Source organism: Melopsittacus undulatus, chromosome 16 (assembly GCF_012275295.1).
Source record: "Melopsittacus undulatus isolate bMelUnd1 chromosome 16, bMelUnd1.mat.Z, whole genome shotgun sequence".
In the NCBI taxonomy this organism is placed as follows: Eukaryota; Metazoa; Chordata; class Aves; order Psittaciformes; family Psittaculidae; genus Melopsittacus; species Melopsittacus undulatus.
In genome coordinates, this window is record NC_047542.1 from 3,084,311 (window position 1) to 3,103,095 (window position 18,785).

At 46.4% G+C, this 18,785-nt stretch overlaps 3 protein-coding genes across 3 annotated transcripts; 1 reads left to right on the top strand and 2 right to left on the bottom strand.

Moving 5' to 3' along the window:
* Positions 1–118: 118 nt before the first annotated feature.
* Positions 119–5,282, bottom strand: WDR77 (WD repeat domain 77). Its single transcript, XM_031043832.2, has 10 exons — positions 4,950–5,282; positions 4,638–4,823; positions 4,417–4,558; positions 4,294–4,343; positions 3,615–3,685; positions 3,199–3,253; positions 2,864–2,935; positions 2,652–2,760; positions 2,152–2,220; positions 119–1,937 (listed from the first exon to the last, which is right to left on the bottom strand). The coding sequence occupies exons 1-10, from the start codon at positions 5,272–5,274 to the stop codon at positions 1,778–1,780; spliced, it is 1,239 nt and encodes a 412-aa protein (XP_030899692.2). The 5' UTR covers positions 5,275–5,282; the 3' UTR covers positions 119–1,777.
* Positions 5,239–8,838, top strand: ATP5PB (ATP synthase peripheral stalk-membrane subunit b). The gene is made up of 7 exons (XM_034069749.1): positions 5,239–5,379; positions 5,493–5,535; positions 6,494–6,639; positions 7,083–7,246; positions 7,595–7,720; positions 7,925–8,104; positions 8,685–8,838. The coding sequence occupies exons 1-7, from the start codon at positions 5,352–5,354 to the stop codon at positions 8,754–8,756; spliced, it is 759 nt and encodes a 252-aa protein (XP_033925640.1). The 5' UTR covers positions 5,239–5,351; the 3' UTR covers positions 8,757–8,838.
* Positions 8,839–15,455: 6,617 nt separating this feature from the next.
* Positions 15,456–18,756, bottom strand: LOC101867682 (adenosine receptor A3). The gene is given in 4 exon segments (XM_034069871.1): positions 15,456–15,510; positions 15,512–16,069; positions 17,074–17,458; positions 18,741–18,756. Coding segments are annotated over 4 exon segments (1,014 nt in total).
* Positions 18,757–18,785: the final 29 nt, after the last annotated feature.

Here is an 18,785-nt window from a genome sequence, read left to right on the forward strand (position 1 = left end):
GCTCAAAGGAAAACCCACTCAAGTTTTGGAAAGAGAAGCTTCCAGCAAACAAGCAGAGCTTCCAGCCTGCCTTGTCCATGTCAGTCACAGTACCCTGGCATTAAACAGTGATACAGTGTACGTTTATGTAAGAACAGTTTTAATCTCAGGAATTGAAATCACAACTTTTAACTGTGTGCATGATCTCGGCTGGCTCTGCACTACTACAGAAGTGGCCTGGAGCTTATACCCAGTTACACATGAAAACTATGGTTGAGTTAAAAACCGTCTTCCACCTTTTTCCCCCCCAGACAACGTTTTCACAAGCAGCACAAGACCTGTTTCAGTTCTCAGCACCACCATCGGAGGTCCGTAACAGGTAATGGTTTTGGTTGTACTTTCCAGGAAACTTGTCAGTTTTTAGCAAAGCTTTTTTACCTTTCCCATCCACTGTTCTAGATCAGGAAGTTTTGCTGTCAGCACCTGTAGGATGTGGGAATTAAAGCAGCAAATGTGGTTAAAAAGAGAAAGTATGGAGCCTGGGAAAGCTTAGTCTGCCTCAAAGTTAAACCAGTGTTTATGTAGGGTTAAGCCCAGTGGACATGGTGTGTTAGTGTTGCCACTGTGCTAAAGAAACAGGAGTAGCATTCATTCCAATAGGATTTCTTGTTTCATTAGTCAAGACCTGCTTTATTCTGTCTAGGAAATACTTGGCCAGACCAAGCCATACCTTGAGCAGCGGCAATGCATGCAGAGCAATGATCTGGTTTTCAGTTAAATACGTTCCAGGGCAACAGTTGAGTTTGTTTGAAAAGTATGTGTCATACCACAAAAAACACCTCTAAGGATCCTGTGGAGTCTGTTTCAGTGATTATGGGAATGCTTGGTCACCGGAGCCACAAGTGTGTAAGGAGTTATCATTTATCACTAAGCAGAGCCTGTTTATAGGAGCAAGCAAATGAAAACTGAAGTCTTTAATCCAGTTTTTCCCTTCAATTAACTTTTGTTCCCAGGTCTTATCTCTGAGTTGTCTTCAGCACAGAGGAGATGAAACAGCGTTAGCAACTACCTTCTCTTGGCTTTCAGCATGCTATAGTAATGGACCTTTGCGCTGCTAAGCCAATGCTGATCACAGGTCCCAGTATTTCAGCCTGTCATGCATTGTCACAAAGGTGTGTAACTCCAGGGCTACAGCTGGGATCCTGATCATACGCAAGTCCTCACACCAAGCACTGGTATACCAATACCTGCATCTAAACAGTGCTTACCACAGGATCCACACTAGCAGATATTGATGACCAACCTCTAAAACACATGCTGCGTTAAGAACAAGTGTCTTTCAATGCCAACACATCTTCCCATTTAATTGGAAAACTTGATTTACATAGCAAAGAACTTGGCTCAAGGATGAGGCTCTTGCCCTTGTTTTTAATCTTCCCACCCCAGTATTTCTATAAACTCCATGGATGGTTTGGAGAACTGAGGAAGGAATTGAGAGTCTTTGTTTCTAATGATACCCAATTCCCTGTCTTCTTCTCAAGTCTCCTCTGTGCCTGAAGTCAATTTTTCTCTGGATAAAATACTGAAGTCTTATCACAGGTGAAGCGAGCTCCCGAGGAGAGGGTAAAGCTTGGCTTGTAACTAACTTATGCCTAACTCAGAATTACTACAGGAACCTTCTTAGTCACAAGCTTCAAGGCAGACAAGAGCCCGTACCCTGAACTCCAGTTCACACCCCCTTGACTTCAGCAGAATCAAAGTAGTGCCAGGAAGGAATCTGGACCGTGAGTTTTTAAAACTATTCTTTTACACAGTTGACTCCAGAAGCTTCAGCAGCCGGTATGGGGACAGTGTGATGTAAAACCTGATGATCCCATCCAACTGTAGTGAGCAAGGCATTGTCTGAAGGAGACCATGATAAGCCTTTCACAAAGTCTTGATGAGAGCGGCTTCTGAACCTGCAAAACATGAACACTCCATCAGCCATAAAGCATTGTCACTAAGAGGGTTAGGGGGCTTGTGCAATGCTTAACTGGTAGTTTGGTGGGATGATGCTCGCCTGTTTAAGGAGCATCTTCATCTTCCACCCAGCATATGGATAAATAATCAACTTAAGGAGAAGTTAACAGGACAAATAGCCACAGTAATGAATACATCCTGTCTAGTACTTACACCTCTGAGAGGTCTGAATCAAGAACAGCTACTGAGCAGTCTTCACTGATTGAAGCCAGTAAGGGTGAACTAGAGGAGAGATGAGACCACTGTTAGAACAAGTAAACACGGGAAAGCTTCTTAGGGACAGACTTGTTAAGAGCACGCCTGTTATGCTACTAAATCTTACAGAATGCTTTCATCATCATATGGCAAGCTGTCATCACACTAAGCAAGAGTATTAGTGTCAGAAAGCAAGTAATCATTCAAGCAATGGTGAATGTAATTAGAAAGATCCCCACAGGGAGTGGGTCAGTAATTCTGGCTGCTGCAGGAGTGTTCTCATGTGTGTTGCCACATGTCTTTTCACAAGGCAAGAACACTGTTTGGCTTACTTTGTTCTTCTCTATTGATTTCTCAAGGGAAAGACAAAAACTGGTGGTTTTCAAATAGGTTTTGAAACAAATAAGGCTCCCAAGTGTCTGCAGTCACACATTCTATGCCAGTAGATCAGACTGTACCTATGTGCAGAAAACGCAAACCCTGTGATATTTCGGGCATGCACAGAGGAGCTGAGGGCAGCATCAGGGTTCTTTGTGTCTACGAGTGCAACTGTTCCATTTTCATCACCTTCAAGAGACGAAAAGAGAACAAAGTTATTAGCAAAATTGTCACATGAAAAGAAAGACCTTGATTTGTCTGCTGCAAGTCAAGTAATGGGATCACTTCTTACCCAGAGCAAAGATGTCACTTTTGTGTGGATGCCACATGACTGAGGTAGGGAGGTGATTACAGGCACTGCAAACTGCGAGTAAATAAATTGGGATGTGTGTGAAAAGAGGCAGCACAAAGATACTCCTACACTACCTCATTTAGCACTGCTGCTGCACTGAAACAAATACTTTAAAGCTTGCTGCACTCGCGTGGTGCTAGATCTGTTTAATAGGCTTTTCCAGGCAAATGGCACATTGCTAGGTTGAAGTCAGACACACTGAAGTCAGGCATGAAATGACTTATTTCCTCTAACAGAAACACACACACAAAGCAGTGGCTGCATCAGAAACATACCAATTCGAGTAGCTGGTTTGGGGCATCTGGTGTCCCAGAGTAAAGTTCTGTTGTCCTATAAATCCAAAGTGAAGGAGAAAGATTTTACAATCCCTTTGTGGCAGGGGGGAGACATAAACTCAGATTCACTGCAGAACTGCTACTGAGCCACATTCCAAACCACACCACCGCTTCCAAAAGGATGCTGCCATTAACTTTAAGCTAACTCCAGTGATCCCCAGGAGCTCTCACATTTTAACACAAACCTATAGAAATCAGCCTGGTGAGCAGACTGTCAGCTCATTGACTAGAACACTGAAATAACACAGGTATGCAGCTTGTGACACAATAGGTGGTTTCTTGGGAAGTGCATTTAACTGCAACTAAAGTTAAATCTTACTTTTATCAGGTAGATTTAGACAGAGAGTGAGCTTTACCTCCGCACAGGACAGGAACACGGTGTCCTTACCAGGGCAGGATGCCACACATGTCACCGCATCGGAGTGAGCTACCAAAATCACAAAGAATAAAGAGCCTCAAAGGTTGTCCCCAGCTTTCCCACATAGTGCCAAGGACCTCTGAAAGCACAGCACCACGATGAAGACCAGCTCATGCCTAAACACAGGGTAACTTCTGCTCGGCCATAGCCAAGCGCTTCCCACCAAACTGATGAACTGCCAAATCCAACCCGAGCTGCTGCAAAGTCCCTGTAAGCTGCATAAGCTTGAGGAAGTTCCCTCAGATGAGGTCAGTTACAGAGTAGAGAGAGGCTCAATCAAAGCTCAGTCTCTGCTGTCAGCAGACAGCACAATACCAGCTTGCCAGAGAGCAGCATCTGGAATGGGCTGTTCAACCCAAATCCAGGGTAGGACATCACACACCAGCGGAAGCAAGATTTCAGTACAGAAGAAACACTCTATGCTCAGAGATGCGAGGCAAACTAAGCCTTACAGCATTCATTCTATGGGGAAAACAAACAACAGACAAAGAAATAAATCTGTGCCAGAGACTTGGCAGCTGGCAAGCATTAGATCGCAAGCATTAGATCACAAGCCCCAAGTGAGACAGCCAGGAAGAAGCTGAGGCTGCAGCAACCAGCATGATGGTGGCACTCACCTCTGTAGGAGTGCAGCACCGTCTGCTGCGGGAGGTCCCAGACCTTCACGCTGTGGACAAGAGCAAGCACTCAGCACCCAACCCCGGCCCTCGGTGCAGGGCAGGCAGGCTGGGGACACTCACCAGAAGTCCCTGCCACCGCTGACAACCTGGGTGCTGCCGGCCAGGACGGCCACCGTCATCACGATGTCATCGTGCTCGTACTTACAGAACTTGTTGACGATGAGGGTTTCCTTCTCATCCAGCTCCCAGAGCTCCACGGCGCCTATGGGGAGGGACCCACATCATGGGGGAAGGAAACACCTTGGTATGGGGGGGGGACCACTGAGATCCCGGTTGCTTACCGGAGTCGGAGGCCACCAGGATGCCCCTGTCAGCCACCCAGCACAGGTCGGCGACACCCGCTTCGGTCTGGACGCCGGCGGTGCAGAACCCCTCGCTGGGGGCACGGCGGGGGTCGGCGAACACCCAGAGGGACCCGGCCCAGCAGCGCCCGTTCAGCCCCGAGGCGCCCAGCAACAGGGCCCCGTCTGCGGGAGAGGCAAAGGAAATGGGGAGGGCCGAGGGGAAGGAGCCGCTCAGAGCCACCGGCCGCCCCCGACGGACCGAGCGGTGCCCCCGGCCCCGCTGCCATCCCCGGGCCGCGGCCCCGTTACCTGCGCGGTAGTGTGCGCCCTCCAGGTGCCGCTCCATGCAGGCGGGCGCGTTGGGAGGGATGTTCCACTCGGGGCCGGCCGCGGCCGCTTCCTCCGCATCCTCCCCCTCGGCCGCCGGGGGCTGCTCGGGCGGCGGCTCCTCCATGGCGAGACCGGGACCGGGATCGGGATCGGGACCGGGATTGGGAATGGGAACGGGATCGGGAACGGGATCGGGACCGGGAGCGACCCCCACGTGCTCCCGCGCCGCGCGCGCCGGCACCGCCTCCTCTCGCGAGAGATCTCGTCCCCTCGCTCCGTCTCGCGAGACCTTTGCCGCCGCCATCTTGTCGCTGAGGCGGCCGGCGGTCACCGGGAGTGGACGAACCGGTTCGAGTCGTTGTGCGCCCGGTGCCGGTCGCGATGCTGTCCCGTCTCGTCCTCCGTGCCGGTGAGCCGGGAGGGAGCGCTGTCCTCTGGGGTGAGGGCGGAGGGATGGGCTGGGGACGAGCCTCCTGCATGGGCTTTATCCTGACCCGCTTCTCTGCCCTTTTCCTCCCTCAGCCCCGGCCGCGCTGAGGAGCCTGCCGCCTGCCGTCACCGGCGGGTGAGTACCGGGGGCTGGGCCGCAGCGGGGCCGCGCTGAGGGCTGTGACCTTCGGGTGAGGCCTAACGGCGCTTCTGGTGCGCTGGGAGGCCCGGCTTCACTGCCGGCCCCGCGGAGCGCTGGCAGCCGGGGAGCGCCTCGGAAACCTCCGTTCCTTGGGTTTAAATAACGTTAGTTTGGGGGTGACTTTAGTGTTGTAATTATTGTCGGAGGTTTAATAACTTGTTAACGGTGGAAAGGATCCTCTGGAGGTTATGTAGTCCCACCCACTTCCTCAAAGGAGGCGTGTCTGATGGGTGCTCCGCTGTTTGATGGAAGATGCGTTTGACCCGCACCTAAGGGCAGTGCTTTTCATAGAATCATAGAATTGGGTTAGAAAAGACCGTAATACCATCCAGCTCCAACCCCTGCCACGGGCAGGGACACCTTCCACTGGAGCAGCTGCTCCAAGCCCCTGTGTCCAACCTGGCCTTGAGCACTGCCAGGGATGGGGCAGCCACAGCTTCTCTGGGCACCCTGTGCCAGCGCCTCAGCACCCTCACAGGGAAGAACTTCTTTATATCCAACCTAAATCTCCCCTGTTTAAGTTTAAACCCATTCCCCATTATCCTATCACTGCAGTCCCTGATGAAGAGCCCCTCTCCAGCATCCTTGTAGCCCCCTTCAGACACTGGAAGCTGCTCTGAGGTCTTCACTCAGCTTCTCTTCTCCAGGCTGAACAGCCCCAGTGTTCTCAGCTATGGGAGCTGCTCCAGTCCCCTGATCATCCCTGTGGACCTTTTCTGGACTTGTTCCAACAGTTCCATGCCCTTATGTTAGGGACAGCAGAGCTGTACACTGTACTGCAGGTGGGGTCTCATGAGAGCAGAGTAGAGGGGTAGAATAACCTCCTTTGCGCTTTTGTTTTGGTTGTTTTATAAAGTAGAATGCTTAATAGAAACTTGTTAATTACTTACAGTGTATTGCATGCCACAAGACCACTGCATACAAGTAAACAGCACCTGGCTCCTTTGCCACCTCTGCCTGAGAAAGGAGGAGAAGTGCGCCATGGTTTGATCCCTGAGGAGTTTTTCCAGTTCCTGTATCCTAAAACAGGAGTTACAGGTGAATGTGTACTTTATTACAGATGGTGTGTGTAGTTAGGCTGGTTTAGTTCTGTTCACCACTACTGCCTGCAGAAAAGATAAAAACACAAGCAGAAGGAGGTTGGGAGGAATTAGACAGTATAGCACTTCCTGGCGCTGATGCTCCTTCAGCTTTAAGTAAAGCTAAAGGAATGTCATAAGCTTGATCTTGCAGGAAGATGCTTTGCCTGCTGATCCTCAAAACCTTTATATGGAGGTTTTTGCCTGTTTCTGAATGAGCAGGAGTAATTCTGCAAGCTTTTTTCACCTCTGGTGGGTGTCCTTGCACCACTGTTGGTGGTATTGCATTTCTGCTTTTCCTGGTGGTAAAAGAGAGTATTTGTGATCTTCTCATAAGTAGCTACCTCTGCAATGAGCCTCTTTGTGCTTTGTACAAATGATGCTGCTTTATTTTTTCTTCAGGGCCTTACATGTTTGGAACTGGACTCATACTGTACTTTCTTTCGAAGGAAATCTATGTAGTGAACCATGAGACAGTTGCAGCTGCCTGCATATTAGCAGTCATCATTTATGGTGTAAAGAAATTTGGGCCTGATGTAGCAGCTTTTGCTGACAAACTTAATGAGGTAACAAACCTAACCATAATCTAACTGTAGTAGTTACTAACTATTCTAGGTTATCTGCTTGAAGATTTGGAAGAGTACTGTGTCCAGGCTGTTGTAAATATCTGAGTAATGTTGCTTAAGTAAGGTATGGTTTAGATCTTATGTTGGTGGTGTTACTCCAGAAATGAAACACCTCATACCAGCAGGAATGACTTGATTGTGAACTCTAGTTTGGCCAACTTGCCATCGTTTAACTTCAACCCTGGCACAATTATTCAGACATTTCTCAAATCTTAATGAATTACAGATCAGTTGTTTTCGTGCATCTTACTTTCTTCCTGAGGCATGGCTTTTGTTTCTTCTTTTCAGGAGAAACTTGCTAAAGCTGAAGCTGTGAAAAATGAATCCATTCAAGGTCTCGAGGCTGCCATTGAACAGGAGAAGAAGGAGCAGTGGCGTGTTGAAGGCCGCAGTTACCTCTTTGATGCGAAGCGGGTACGCAGCTCCAGCCCTACTGCTCACTTCCTCTGCAGTCTCTGCTGCATAATCTGGTTGCCTCTTAATTCACTACCAAGTAATGAACCATTTGCCCTTGGTGTGTTGCAGACAGGGCCCGTGCCACTGCCAGATCCAGCAGCTTTTGCTATAGAATGTGTTCTTGCCAAACATTAACCCTTTGATTTCATCATCTTTGTCTAGAATAATATTGCAATGTTGCTGGAAGCTAATTATCGAGAGAGGTTACTGACAGTGTACAACGAAGTAAAGAAAAGGCTGGACTATCAAGTGGCTATGCAGAATTTAAAGCGTCAGAAAGAACAAGATCACATGATTCAGTGGGTGGAGAAGAGCGTTGTTCAGAGCATCACACCTCAGCAGGTACTTGCTTAGTTTTAATACGCTTTACATTTTAGTCTGTACAAATAATTGCTGTCCAGTGATTTTGGCTTAAGCCAGAAGATGATTGGTCATCTTTGGGTGACTTCCAGATAAGGCTGCAACACACTCCTGCTGCTGAGCACAAGCTGCAGAGCTCAGTTACTTGGTATCAGGGGCTTGTGTTGCTGGTGATTTAAGCTGGTGTGTGTGGTGGTGGTGCAGCATAGAGCTAGGCTTGTGATAAGATGTATAGCTAATGGGGAACTTGCTTGTCAGATTCTCTGTATAAGACTTCGGCAACTTAAGATCTCCAGATGGGCTGTAGATCAGCTTTCTTCTAAGGAATGAAGCAGAGAACAAAGGACAGAAAACATGTTCCTGGCACTGCCTGCAGATGTTTTAATGCACTGATTGTATTTGAATCTGACTTCAGGAGTTACAACTGCATATCCTGCTGATCTGTAACCCATTTTGTGGTTCGAAAAAGGAGTATTTAAAGTGCATTAGAAAGAATATTTTACTTGTTTAAATGTCTTTCATGAAGTCAGTCTCCTGAAAGCTGTTTTCTTTTCCTTTGCAGCAGAAGGATAGTATTGCAAAATGCATTTTGGACCTGAAGGCGTTATCGAAGACTGCCCAGGCAACAGCGTAACCGCATCCAATTCCACTGACATGTCTTTTACTGTTGAAAACTGTACAATTCTGAAGTATCATTAAACAAACAAACAAAATCCTCTGCTGTCTTTTACTAGCAGGAGCAACAGTAGCAACTTTTTGAAGTAGCTGAATTGGTCACATAAATCAGTACAGTTAGTTCATCATGGACGATTATTCAGTCAGTATATACGGTTTGGTTTGGTTCCCTCTTTGCTCATGAACACTTCCAGAGATCAGACACAAAACTTCACAGTGAAAAATTCAGGTTCTAATACAATGATCAGTTTTTGTTGTAGAATACAGTGTGATAGTGACCTGTAAATATCTACTGAAATTGTAAACATGTTCTAAAATCAGATGAGCAGCCATGCTCCTGTTCACTTGAGCTGATACTTGGTGGTACTCTGAACAAATGTCCTTTTAAAAATGAACTGAAAAACCCCAAAACCACTTTTGTAACAAGGCTTCAAATAGTGTCAAAAGTGTCTTTCTGTTCTGTAGAAGAGAGGATGTAGCTGGCAGGAAATGTGTCAAAAGCAACGGGAAAACTTTGCTTCAACTGAAATCCCCAGTATGACAGTGAAAATGATGAAGTGGATAAGTTTATTCTAGAGTGTGGGTTTTTTCCCTGGGTATTCATAGGAAACAAGGGAAGTAGTTTAATGTGTATTATACAACCTAAGCCTTTCAGGTTTTTTAATAGGAAATATTATCCCTGAAGGATTTTGTTACATCTTAAACATCCCTGATGAGGAGAGCACTTCCTGTGTGCAATGTCAGCCCTTCTGTGCTGGGAGGTGATTTATGTAGTAAATAATCTTTAGGCAGGCTGGGGTGTCCTTACAATACCACTTACATGAATTGGTCCTGCAGTGAGGAAGTGCTTGTTTTTAGTGGAGCTGGTAAAATAGCACAGGTTTTTTTACACTTTTCAGAGCAACATTTCATCAAAAAAGGTATTCTTGAGAGGTAAGAATCGAATTTGAAATGAAACTTGACTTTTTTTGATGGACACTTCCTCAGAATGCAGATGTTTTTCAGTTTCCTGAGGTTTTTAAAATACCAAAAAAAGGTGCAGTTGCTCCACTTCCGCATTTGTGTAACCCCAGCTGTGAATGGCACTTGGGCTTTCCCTAGTTGGACAGATACTTCTCGCAAAGCAAGTGGTTTATCTTCAGTGGCAACACCTTGAGACTCTTCAACCTGCAGGTGGGCAGCCGCTCCATGGTGTGAGGTAAGATGGAGTTGTGACACATCTTGGCCTTCCTTTTATTACTGGGAAACAACATGCTTTTAGACTTGGGGTAGGAAACTGAGGGGTTGTAATGGTTTAACTCTTAGGCAATGAGGGCAGCAAGGGGCATTCAGTAGAAAAAGGTGACAGCAACAGAGAATAGGATGTCTACTTTTACGCTGTTGTCAGTCATACTGTTACTCACAGTGTACTTTGCAAGGCTTGTGGTGACTAGTACTAGAGGAGGAACTTTATAGTAGACTCATACTTCCCTTATCTTTACATTTCCACCCCCAAGTTTAAGAAGAAAGTTACTGTTCATTCGTTGTTGGAGAAAGTCTGGTTTTCTGAATGCTGCTCATTCTGAAAGTTCACTCACTTCTAAGTGCTACAGAGATAATAATGTGGGTGCTCTTGTTATTAAATATACTGCAGTCTTTGACAGAAAGCAGCCTGTTATTTGGAGTATAACAAATGTACACGTGTGCTTGGGAACAAGGTGTGGGAAGGAGGATTCACACCGAGGTTGATGGGTTTGTGCCAGTTGAAGATGTCTGAAGAGTTGATTAAAAACTACTAAAGTGTGAGTTAGAAGAGGGTGACAGGCTTGTTTTGCTCTAGTATATGTATATAAATACAACTTTTCTTCCTTTTAGCTTCCCTTACTGTTCATTAGTGTTTGGAGAGAATGGGAGTGAGATCCTCAAAAGTAAATGCAGGTATTTCCTTCTTTAAGGAGTTTTCTTACATGCAGTATCCTTGCCTAAGATGATACCATCCTGACTCAAAAGAGCTGCTGGGGGGTGGCTTAGCAGGAAGTGTATGTGTTTGGGGAAGAATTGCATTGATGCCAAAGGCCTCTGTGAGACAGTAAGAGTATAAATAATTTTTTCTGGCTGCTGTTTCCACTTTCAGCCCTCTCTTAGATAAATGTGACAGAAATGATGAGTACTCTGGAGTTCTTGTTGCTTGTAGTGTCACTGGAGGAATTAACACATTCTAAAACCAGGTTTTAATTACTGTTCTTTTCACTTCCAGTTACACCAGAACCCATTCCCACCACTGTTACTGTACATACCACTGTATACACCTCTGCAGCTGACTTCAAAGGTTCGGAAGTCAAATGCAGGCTTGATAAGTAAATGTTCCACCTTTTATTTCCTGTCTTCAAACACAGACTCCCTCTGTAAAGGAGGAGTTACATGCAATGTGTCTCATGTCTTGGGGTTTTAAAGGGTTGCACAGAATTTCCTAGTCTGTGCAGTGGATGTTTAATTCATAGTAATGCTTAATGCAGATATGTATCTTTTAATCTCATGGGGCTGGGATAAATGATGTATTACATTCCAGTTTGATGAACTGGGAATTCTGACACTATTTCCTGTATATCAACAGCCATGAAACACTGTACATATCACTAGCCTTTATCTCTGGCGTCCTGGTGACTGTTCTGGTTTTTGCAGTCATCTTCCTCTTCAGAAAAAGTAAGTGGCACAGCAGAGGAAATAACAGCAGTGTGATGATCCGGAGCTGGTGGCAGAAGAGAGCTTATTATCTTGCGCTGCACATCTCAACACAGATGGTGTGAAGTTTCTACACTCTTGGGGCTGCATCTTGCAGCATCAGGGTTTCAAAGTAACTTCTAGGAAAGTTACTTTTGAAAGAGGCTCAAATTATGTCTCCCTTGAACAATTAATGTAGTAGTGAACTGGTCATTCCTGGAAGTAACCTCCTATGAATCATCCCAAGGGCTCTTTACATGGAAGAATTAACTTTTGCACTGATGAGTTGTGGGTTTTTGGTGGTGGTAGGTAGTTTTGGGGGATGTGGGTTTTTAGGTTGGGTTTTATGGTCCTAACACTGGCCGCACAGAGCGTGTTCTCATCACGTCCGTCCATCACTTTGATCCCACTTGCAGCAGGCAGGCAGGGGTTCAGGCTGCCAAACTTAACTTTGCAGTGAGAGTCTGTGATGGGTTTCATAAACTGTGTCTAAGCCACACACTCGAGCTGCTCTGTCACCCCACTCTGAAGCTTGTCTTGCACGCTGTCTGCAACCAGTACATACCCCTGAGGCTGGTGTCCTTCTCCTCCCTAGAGTATAAGATATCCCACCAAACCTTACAAGATCAAGTTCCCCTCCCAACAGTGACTGAGGAATCTGCTAAGAACATCCAGGTAAAGGTCACAACTATTTCTAATGTTATATGTAAAGAATTCAGATTCTTGATAGATAAATATTAATTGGGGGAAGAGAAAACGGGTTTGCTTTTGCAAGACTTGACTGTTAGTTGACAGTTCTTTTGACTAAGAAAAAGTGTTTTCTGTTGTGCATCCTGTTCAGCCTGTTTTTAGTAGTCCAGGGAGTTACTTGAGGAGGTGCCTGGACACTAAGAGGAAAGACACTCCTCTGTTATCATAGGGCTCAAATGCCATTCTCCCTACATATTTCAAGTATCAGGGGCTTAACTAAATCACTACTTGGGCAGATCATAGAGTCATAGAATAGTTTGAGTTGGAAAGGGCTTTGAGATCATCCAGTTCCAACCCCCCTGCCATGGGCAGGGATGCCTCATGCTAGACCATGTCACCCAAGGCTGTGTCCAACCAACCAGGTCAGGGGGAAATCTTTTCAAAGGCAAGTATTCCTGCAGTTTGCCTCCATGGTAATGATTTTTTGGAAGCCCCTAATGCAGAGCTGACCCAGGATGCTGAGCTAGATTAGCTGCTCTGACCCAGCATTTTCCCATATGTAGGGACAGGCTGACTGCTAGAGGTGTGTCACACTGAGGACAAATTAAAGCAGGAAATCCACACTGAGATGCTTGCACACTCTCTAATGTCTGTGGCTTCTTTCACATCCCCAGAGTGAGGTTGCCTACGCCTCTCTGGTCTTCCAGCAGAATCAGACACCAGCAGCCGTGTGATGATGGAGCTTCTAGTGAAGTGAAGACACCTGCACTTTCTGAACATCAGATGCTGCCAGAACATTACATCAAGGCCTGTAGTGCTCTGGGAAATACCAACACTGCCGCATGCCTAACATCAGCTCATTTCATAGTTACCAGAGAAAACGTTTCCCATTCCAAACTTCTTTGTGGTTGTGGACAAATTGCTTTTTATACCCTACTTCCCAATGTCTGGAAATCTCACTGCACTTGTAAAGTTCCCATTTATGTCTTTGCTGTTGCTTTGAATGACCAATGGAGATGGAAATGAAAATGGAAATGTTACTCTGTGTCTATTCATGTCTGTGCCCTTGTGTTTCCCTTTTCTGTCACCGACTACATTTTCCTTGGCTTTTAATTGCCAAGTGAGTTATTTTCTGCTTCCTGAAGTTATGATAACAAAATGTTTGTATGCAAATGTCTGCTTCCCAGGTGGGTCATGTAAAAGGTTATGCACAATCACAGTGTGACAGTCCATTTCTGGAGTTATTAATTCATGTGCTATTACCCCAGTGTTCTAAATATACTGTAGAAAGTTGAAATTCGCCTTTCATAAACTGGGGAACAAGTTGACACTGGTGACTCAGTCTTAGCAGGGGCACAGAGAAGCTCTCTGCATGTTCCTGTGCCTGCAGGTGCGAGGTTTGTTGTCTGAGTACAATGATCTCTATCAGTTGTTCAATGCTTCTGCAAGGCTGAATCAGAGCAAAGCTTCCTGCTGCCTCAGCCCTGTGAGCTCCAGAAGCTGCCTTGTTTCGGGTCACCAGAGTGTCAGATTCTTGCAGTTATTCCTCTTTTCTATTATGAACCCCTCTAAAGGGGAATTTCTTGCCAGGACAAGTGCTTTGAGTCCTGCTGCCTCCTGTGAAGCAGCAAGTCCAACATATGAGAAGCTTCAAGCAAGTGAGGCCGCCTGATGGCAGCACGAAGCCGCGATGGGCAGATGGATTTCCCTCATCACTCCTTTGGTGTCTTTCCAACAAGCAGTTAGAGCAGCTGCTCCACCTCTGCCCTGCTGGCCCCTGGGGCTGCAGAAGCTGTTGGAAGTCCAGGGACCCATTGAAACACAGGTTCACAAGCACCATCACATTCTGAGCTCTGGCTTGACAGGTGTGCTGACCATTCTACAGGACCAGGAGCAGGACTCTGAGCACTAAGAGGTAAGATGGTCTGAAAATTTACCAGGCTTGCACTAATGTGTCTTCACCACACCAAGAGGATGCTGCTTTCCTGTGTTAGATACTGTTAGATCTTGTTAGAAGTGCAAGAAAAGGTGACTTCCTCTTGAGACCAGTTACCATGTTGGGTTTTTTCATGTAGTTTCCTCACCATGAACCGTACTGACACCACAACCATCTCATGTACTTTGTGACATGGCACCAACCACAGTGCAGCAGTTTTGTGTGCCTGCCTAGAGCCCTTGGAGATGGAGGGTGACAGAGACCTCAGTTTGTTGTGTGGCTGCTAGTGAATCCCAGATTCACTTCAGAGCATCCTTCTGCTATCTCTTTCCCGTGCCAAGAGCCTTGTCCAGTCATACATAGCTTTTACCAACAGCCATCAGCCAACTCTGTTTTATGGATGGATAAAGGAATTTGGGACATTGGCATCTGCTAATCAGAATAGAGGAGGGTTTGTGTGTCCTTTGTTTTGCTATTCAGACTCAGAGTTAGTTACCCGTTGAAGACAACGGGTGTAAGAATAGTCAGTGAGGACGTGCCTGGGTTGTGAGCTGCTGCATTACCAACAACAAAGAACATATTTGTCCTATTTTTCATGGACCAAACTAATTCTTGTGCATCAAAAGTCAAAACAACACTTACAAAACTTCGTCCAGTATCTCTTCTGTATTTTGAAGCTATTTAATACAAAGACATAGAGACACATCTTTACATTCATCTTTAGTCATCAGATCTGTAACAGGCTGCTGCAAGGGGTAACTGTTCTTCAGGTTTACAGAGGAGTCTTGCAGCAAATCACATTTAAATCAGGTGTTAGCAAGCCAGGATTGATTGTAGGAAACATGAGGATATGGTGTGCAGGAAGAATCCCCAAAATAGATGGGGTTTACTAACCAGTTCTGACAGTCCCCAGAACCAGTGCAGCATCTGGCCTTCCTCAGATGCTCAGCAGCAGGGTTTTACCAGGTGGTGATGGATCCAAGCTGGGGCACTCGGAGCAAAACATCTTCCTTGTTACCAGTTCTTTGGGTCATGGGTCTACCAAATTATGGTCAATACATAAAACCTGGAGGGTGCTGTTAAATGAAGATTCTTGCCTGGAAGCTCAGCGACCACCAAGCAGAATTCTCTGGAGTGCACAATACAGAAGATCATAAATGGTTGCTTTGGGCTTAATGTCAAATGTGCATCAGATTGGGTAAGAGGAGCTTGCCCTTATCATAAAGCAGTTTGTGCAAGAGTAGGCAACACACAACCCCCATTTCCCATCAGTTTCTTCACAAAGTGGTTCTCAATGGTCTGGTATATACTGGCAGGTCAACATTTCTTGATTTACGACCGCTGTTCTGGTGTTTGCTGTGTTTTCTTGCACAGAACTGGCTCTGGGTGTTTTGCACAGGATATAGGTCCTTACAATGAAAAGGTATGTGTTCTTGAACTTCTTTATCTTGCAAGCATAGACAATGGGGTTCATGGCAGAATTGGCATGGGATAACAGGATTCCCAAGTACGTCAAGAACTCGGGGATCTCAGACTTGGGGTAAAAATAGGAAACACAGTTTATAATGCACAGGGGCAACCAGGATACTGCAAACAGGAAGAGAACAAGTGCTAGAGATTTGGCTGTCTTGAACTCCCGACCATAAAACCCTCTGGTCCCTCTCGCGTTCATTGAACCTTGACTCAGCTTCGTTCGGATGATGTAGAAGATTTCAATGTAGAGAGCACACATGATGAGCAGAGGGACAAGGGTCCATGTGAAGAAGATAAGATACACCATGTAATCCATCTTCACCACAGAGGTAAACTGACACCTGAGAAACTCCGAGGTTCCTGCTGCTGCCTGGTTCCACCCAAACATGGGGACTAGTCCTACGAGCAGGGACAGAAACCAGCACAAACCCAGTGCCCACCAAACTCTTCTCTCTGTAGTGATTGTTTTATATCTGTGGAGGAAGAAAACCCAGGTTTGCATTAAACAGAAGTAGTTAAAATAGTTAAGGATGCTTTCGAGAACTTGCATGTTCAAATATTACAGGTTCATGGTCACAAACTGGAGCATTAACCCAAATCTTATTCTGAGACAAGCTTAACTCACCACTTGTACCAGTCGCTTTGCAGCAGCCTGAAGAAGAACTAGGCTCAACTTCTCCTCTTTATAATTGGATGATTTCAGCTATTTCTGGTTTCATTCTGATCCTAATGCCCCTTTTGCCTCAATGTTGTCATTATTAGCAGTTCTATCTTATTTCTCCGCTTCCTTGGGTGTCTGTTACTCTTTACATTTGGTTTATGCCATTTGTAGGACCAAACTGTTAATTCATCTTTCACTTTTATGGGTCCTTTTCCCATCGCTGCTATTTTCATGCTTGATGTTATGCTTTGCATTTTTAGCTCGTGTGCTTTCCCATTCAAACATGCAAAGTGAATGGCTTCTTGAAGCAGCTCTTAACTCTGTTCCTTCTTTTGTATTTTCAGCAAACACTGAAAGGGATTTTATGTAGAGACTCAGAAACACAGTGAAATCTCCAGTGCTCTCAGCATTAACAAAGAGCTGAAGAATTCAACTGCTCAACCACAGACTCATCCTGTGTGGCCAAATCCAGACCAGCATTAACAGCGAGTTCTCAGCCCTGTACAAGCATCCCCAGGGTCTGTCTGTGCTGTATTATTAACTGCAGGGAGTGGTTCCTGCTCTAGAAAGTTTATCACAGCTTGGCCTTTTAGGAACACATCTTTTCTTCATGCCCAAGCATGCATTTCTAGGGCAAATATTTGGCTTTTTGGGGTAAATATTTGGCTTTTTGGGGTAAATATTTGGCATTTAGGGTAACTACTTGTTAGGAAAGTGACAAGTTAAGGAGGAGAAGGGTGGTGGCAGCCCTGGGGCAGAGGCTTTCCAGGGGGTTGGAAAGCTGGCAGGAGCATCAGTGGAGGGTCCAGCACTCACCTGGTTGGCAGCTTCACCCGCAGGTACCTGTCAATGGCGATGGCCAGGAGGGAGAGGATGGACGCGTTACTGAAAGCCACCATCAGGCAGCACATGGCCAGGCAGGTGTAGAAGTGGGCGCTGATGCCCAGGCTCACCACGATGGCCAGGGGCATGATGAGGATCCCCATTGTGATATCAGCCAGCGCCAGGGAGACGATGAAGTGCAGGGTCATGTTCTGAGACGTCGAGGTCAGCCTCACCACCCAGATGACCAGGATGTTTCCCAGAGTGGCCAAGACAGCAACCAAGCACTCTGTACCGATGTAAATCCGATGCAGGCTGTTCAGCTCCTGGCTGGTGTTGTTCATGGTGAGTTGTTGGAGATGCTCCCACCTAGCTTGAGCTACAGGATCATAGATCGGTTTGGGTTGGGAGGAGCCTTAGGGATTATTGTGTTCCATCTAAGAACAGCTTCCACTAGAGCAGGTTGCTCCAAGCCCCATCCAGCCTGGCCTTGAACACTGCCAGGGATGGGGCAACAATGACTGTGTGTAGGATTTGTCCTTGGTTTCTGGTGCTCAGTTGTTCCAGTGACTCACCAGTGTGCAAACCCCTTCCAGTATTTCACATCCTTGGTACTTGGGCAGCAAATCAGCCGTTGCCTTTCTTCACAGCTGCAAATACCTTAGCATCCAGGGAATGTTCCCTTCTCTGGACCCACCTGAAGCTCAGAGCATCCCTCCAGCAGCCTCATACCAGTCCAGTGCTTTGGAAAGTTAACCCCCCCCCAGACAATAAAGGAAGAGCTTCCACAAGCCTGCTTGCCAGCTGCCTATAACCAAATACTTTGCTTCCTCTTCCAAGTTGCAGTTTTAGAAATGGGAGAACTGTAACCAGAATTGTCTGTGCAAAGCTGGCACTTATCAATCCAGATAATCTCCCTGTGGTCACTATAGGAAATGAGGCAATTCAGGGGACGTGAGGAGGGTGGTTTGTTATATTCCAATACTTGATAGAATTCAGGGTTTACCATTTCAGTGAAGGCCCTGGGGTGGCTGAAAATGCTTTTGACTTGGAGCTCTCTCAATCTGACAAGAACATTCGCAATGTAGGTGACTTTTCAGCCCTCATTTCTGCCTGAAATCCGCATGACAACCCACCGAGTCACGTTCAGAGCAGCACACTTTGCTATGCTCTGTTTGTGGAAGATGGAGAAACTGAGGAAAGGTGTGGGAAGCAGCAGGGAGAGGCTGTGAAAGCTGTGATCCCCTTGCTGCGGGTGAGCAAATGCTCATTGATGTGGGTCTGCTCCCGTTTCAGATGAAACTGAGAAGAGATGCAAACATGAGCTGGGGTCAGCCTGCTCTTGGGCAAATAGAAACACACACGCTCCAAGGAGGAGCGAATAATGAGGAAAGGATTAGGTGGATGGTGCTGGATCAGTGTAAAGAAGCCTTAAGCAGATGTGGGTGGTATTTGGTTTCCTGGACACTGAGTTCTCCACCTCTTCCACCCAGTTTTCTGGCAAATCTGAGGATGGGGAAGTGACATCATCCCGAGGAGGAGATGGAGCCAGAAATACATGAAACTTCTTTATTCTCTGCTGTCAAAAGAGTTGGACAAATCCTGCTTTCCTGGAATCAATGCAAGTGCTTCTTGCTCCTGGCCTGGGGGGTGTTTGGTACATGGTGAGCTCTCCATAGCCAGTCCCAGTCTGTGCTGATGCAGGA

Excerpts from the sequence above, each read along its gene's own strand:
- WDR77 (XM_031043832.2), bottom strand. The coding sequence starts at position 5,274 with ATGGCGGCGGCAAAGGTCTCGCGAGACGGAGCGAGGGGACGAGATCTC. Across the intron at positions 2,936-3,198 it reads CAAACCAGCTACTCGAATTG|TTTGCAGTGCCTGTAATCAC; the intron begins GTATGTTTCTGA and ends ATTTACTCGCAG. Across the intron at positions 2,761-2,863 it reads AAGTGACATCTTTGCTCTGG|GTGATGAAAATGGAACAGTT; the intron begins GTAAGAAGTGAT and ends CGTCTCTTGAAG.
- ATP5PB (XM_034069749.1), top strand. The coding sequence starts at position 5,352 with ATGCTGTCCCGTCTCGTCCTCCGTGCCG. Across the intron at positions 6,640-7,082 it reads TCCTAAAACAGGAGTTACAG|GGCCTTACATGTTTGGAACT; the intron begins GTGAATGTGTAC and ends TTTTTTCTTCAG. Across the intron at positions 8,105-8,684 it reads AGAGCATCACACCTCAGCAG|CAGAAGGATAGTATTGCAAA; the intron begins GTACTTGCTTAG and ends TTTCCTTTGCAG.